We start from the raw sequence: 4330 nt of genomic DNA, 5'->3' as shown, positions 1-4330 counted from the left end.
GACTTGCAAAGGTATTCAGGAGTCTCTTATGAGGAGGAAACTGAACCTCCTGATGCACGGTGCATTGCATTGTTTGCTAGGCCATCTTTTCATCCTACAGGTATTACTTTGTCCTGTGATAAAGTTAATTTACAACATTGGTAGCAAACACTGCAAAAAACAAACAAAAAACTGTACAGAAAGAATTCATATGTAAAGAATTAATTTTTTTTATCAGTATATTCCAGGAAGAAAGAATGCAATTTCCCTACCCAGTTTGGCTGGAACAGCCAGACTGTATCCCTCTTCATTACAGAAAACTTCCTGTGGTCTTGAATGTTTCTATTTCACAGTGGTCTGGAGTCCATTGAAGTTGACTCAGTTTCAATGTGTTTTATAAAAGCTGGTGTGTTGCTGGCTGTGGATGGGTTGTATTATCATGGATCTGAGCCCCATGACACTATAAAATAAAATGGTTATCAACTTTTAGCTTGCAAAAATACCCAAGAAGATCTGGCCTTGGTATCTGATGTAAAATCTTCCAGGGTGAGATGGCTGTTTATATTATAACTGTATTTTTAGAATAATCGAGACAGCTTTTGCATATATATTTAATATTCAGGAAGCAAATTAATTGCAGATCGTGCCTTAGAAGATCCATTGTCACGGTGAACAGCATGTGGTGATAAGACTAGATGCAAAATACAGAATTACCTTTTGGCTCTGCTGTGAGGTTTAAGCAGCGAACTATTTGCAAAACTTTGCACAGTATTTTGCTGTTCCTATACTGTTGGTTCAGCTACTCTAGTGTGCAAGTGAACGAAAAGAGGCCACTTGGGTTTTCCATTCCAAGATTCAACAATTAACTCGCGTGATTGTAGCTCAGATTCCAAACTGGAAAGATCATGATTACAAATGAAAAACGATACATGATCTGATGATGGATCTCTATTTCTTTTGTATTCTTCTATTGTGTTTTCATTTAGATTATGGTAAATTTTCTGTTTTTAAAAATGAATATAATTTTATGACTTCTGATATCTTGCTGCCTTGAAAAATACTGATACATATTTCTTTCTTACCAGTTACAACATCTTGTAATGGAAGATGGAAGACAAAGGGGCTCGTGTTGCCGACTACTTTGTTGTTGCAGGCTTAACAGATATTTCGAAACCACTGGAGGAAGAAATCCACTTCAATGATGCTTGCCATAAAATCGCAAAACCAAAAGAACCTATTACAGATGTAACAGTACTGAATAAATCTCTGGGGGAGGAAGTTCCTCAGGGATATAAATGCATAGATGTTACTCCCTCAGGACTGTCTGCAGATCTCAATAACGGCAGTCTTGTAGGACCACAGATATACCTTTGTTATCGCCGAGGAAGGGATAAGCCCCCACTTACTGATTTGGGGTGAGTGGTTTTTCTGTTGCAGTAGATGAATTTGGTGGTTTTAACTAATGAGCAAATAAAGCAGGTTTATTGAACTAGCATACTTTAATATAAGGCAGAACTCTGAACAGGAAGATATTCGTTGACTTGAGCGTACTGTAACCTGGTATGGTAGGAGCAATGCATGCTGAGTGGGTTTTAATGACAACAACAGTCCTTTCCATTTGGGAGTTTTTAAAGCTATTTATAATTTTTAATGTATATATTTGGGTTGAGATAAAGTGCTTAACCTATTTAATACAGATTGAAAAGAGGTGAGTTGTATGATGTCCTTAGGATCAGGCATTGAATCTGTGATGGAATTAAAAATAACACTGTTTTGCAGTAAACAAAACACTTAAAAGCAACTGTACAAGAGGAAAACTAGTATAGTTGCACCAAGAAGCTTTTCTATTAGAATGCAATTTGATATAATGTGACCTGATCTTGTTTTGGTCAGAGATGAGACAAGAGCTGCTGTTAAATTACTACTATTTGGTTATAATTCTTAGTGTAGTATTATTATTCCAAGTGTTTAAAAAAAAATCATTTGCCTTCTCACTTTCATTCTTCCCATTTTAACTAGGGTTTTATATGATGGGAAAGAAAGAGTAAAGCAAGGTTGTGAAATAATTCACACTACACCCTATGGTCGGCCCGCTAATATCAGTGGTAGTGCCTCATCACAAAGAGTGTACATTACTTACCGAAGAGCATCCGGGAACATGACACAAAACACGCTGGCTGTGACGGATATATGTATAATCATACCAAGCAAAGGAGAAACCCCGCCACACACCTTCTGCAAGGTTGACAAGAATCTTAATAACAGTATGGTAAGAGTCAGAATGTGGGTTTTGAACACTTGGTATTCGGTGATGTAATGTTTGTGGAGTGTGGTGACGCTTCTCAGAGGAGCCGGTGAAAAATTTTGATAAGCACTCTCCAAAGATTAATCCAGTCTTGGAAGGTTGGAGGGTTAAATTTCTTCATTCCTTCTTGGAGCAAAGTCTTTGGGAGTCTTGGAGTCAACAGTCTCTTTAGTGTTGTCTTGGAAATGCTGACTTCGGCAGCTTTGGGTTAGACCTTGAAAACTTGTATCACCGTGTCCATAACTGGACCTCTTACAGATGTGGCTGTTTTTGATTTTACTGTTGTGGTGGGAATTCTGTATCTGCCAACCAGCTCCTGTTTTGTTTTTAAACTCTCCCAGTACCTACAGTGCTATTTGATAAATGTTATTCTCCTTAGTAGTTTCACAAACGTTTTCTCTGAAGGAAGTTGCATGTGAGTGGTGTTGGATTCTGTTTGTCTCTAAGCCTGTTTAAATGCTTAAAAAGATCCCAAAGCTGGCTCTACTGAAATACACAGGTGACACAGCACTTTGTTTTGCAGAACTTAGTATCTAGGTGTCTCTTGGTTGAATCTGCAGCCCTATATGATGGCTCTTGTAGGGTCTTCAGAAGTCAACTCGTGGATGAGGATGCTGACCACGTATGCAAGTGATATCATACGAAAAAGACGACGGAAATTGATCTGTACTTGTTTTTAAAGAAATGCCTGTAGATACTAACAGAGGGATTTTTCAGGTCTACCAGTCCCTGTGACTGGGTTATGGGAGCACTGTCTTATGGAAATTGTTATATTTTTCTCCCATTTATAAAAGCTTTGTGTGCCCTTAAAGGTTGCTGGTCTTTGCCATTCTGTGGCTTTCCATGTTCTTTGTTCTCATGTCCAGAAATTGAGAACTTCAAAAACATTAACAATTCTAGAAAGGAAATTGTCCTTTTAGAAGCTGCAAACACTATGACATACTGCAGCATTTCAGACTTTGAAATCACAGATGGAACAAGGAATTGGGCTTAAAGATCAGTGTGATTAAAAATCAAGGCACAAAAGCAAATAAAGCACTGAAGTAATGCACAACTGTAGCTAATAACAGGAACGCTGTACTCTGTGTGTGTTCACATAGATGCATGTATGTGTATCTATCTGTGGACACATTTAAGTTTAACAAAACAAAGGAAAGTTTAAATATTTATATGGATGACAGTTGTACTTGAAGTTCTGTCGTTGTGTTAACAAATGTTTCAGAGAAGAATTGATAAATGTCATGTTTTAGTCTATAAATCTGTTGTATTTTGAGGGTCAGGCTGGTGCCTGCCATGGATTGGTTACCTCAGAGCTGAGGCAGGACTTCTATTTCAGTTATATGTCAGAAAGGATATGTAGCAGGCCCCAAGTTCCCAAATCTTAGTGCTGTCTGATTTTGTGTGGACATTATGATCCTTTGTAAACAAGGAAGAGGAGCTTTTCCTTCACTCTTTGCTATTACGTCCTTTTCCTATATTTCATCATGTAATCCAGTAATTTCTCTTGTTTTACAGTGGGGCTCAGCAGTATATTTATGTTATAAAAAGTCTGTGGCAAAAACCAACACCATATCTTATAAAGCTGGTACGTAACTACTGTTTAGCTTTTTTTATCTTCACTTCAGGAAGTACAGGCTTATTTGTACTATAAATTTTTTATTGAAGAATTATTTGATGAAGACATGTCTGGGCATTAACCAAAAAGGATTATTTTCCTGAAGAAGTCTTTTAAAATAATGTCCTAAAATTGTGTATCATGATCATTTTGTTCTAAAATTTGCTTTAATTGAAAGCTCAGTTGTGTTTTGATAGGTTTCTCCAAACCTGTGTCTCCCACCTCTGGTTTTGTTGCTGATAACTGTCTTTTAAGACTGTCTCTGTGTGTATATATGCAGAAGAATATACTGCCGAAATTATTTGATATATTTTCGTGATCACTTTAAGAAACGTTTTGGAGAATACTGTAAACTTGCGCACTGCCCTGAACATCAGCGGCATTGAGCTCTTTAAGTATTGTTGGATTGTGTACCATCCTTTATTTTGTTG

General features: G+C 37.3%; 1 protein-coding gene across 1 annotated transcript; it reads left to right on the top strand.

The window, feature by feature from the left end:
• Positions 1-1067: 1067 nt before the first annotated feature.
• Positions 1068-3869, top strand: LOC104501075 (C-myc promoter-binding protein-like; the record flags this gene model as incomplete). The annotated part of the gene is made up of 3 exons (XM_010144819.1): positions 1068-1394; positions 1999-2248; positions 3800-3869. Coding segments are annotated over exons 1-3 (628 nt in total), but the record flags the coding sequence as incomplete, so codon positions are not given.
• Between the last annotated feature and the right edge of the window lie 461 nt (positions 3870-4330).

This window comes from Buceros rhinoceros, unplaced genomic scaffold (genome assembly GCF_000710305.1).
Source record: "Buceros rhinoceros silvestris isolate BGI_N320 unplaced genomic scaffold, ASM71030v1 scaffold46301, whole genome shotgun sequence".
Lineage (NCBI taxonomy): Eukaryota > Metazoa > Chordata > Aves > Bucerotiformes > Bucerotidae > Buceros > Buceros rhinoceros.
The sequence above is the reverse complement of the archived record's forward strand: the minus strand, read 5'-3'. Positions and strand labels throughout refer to the sequence as shown.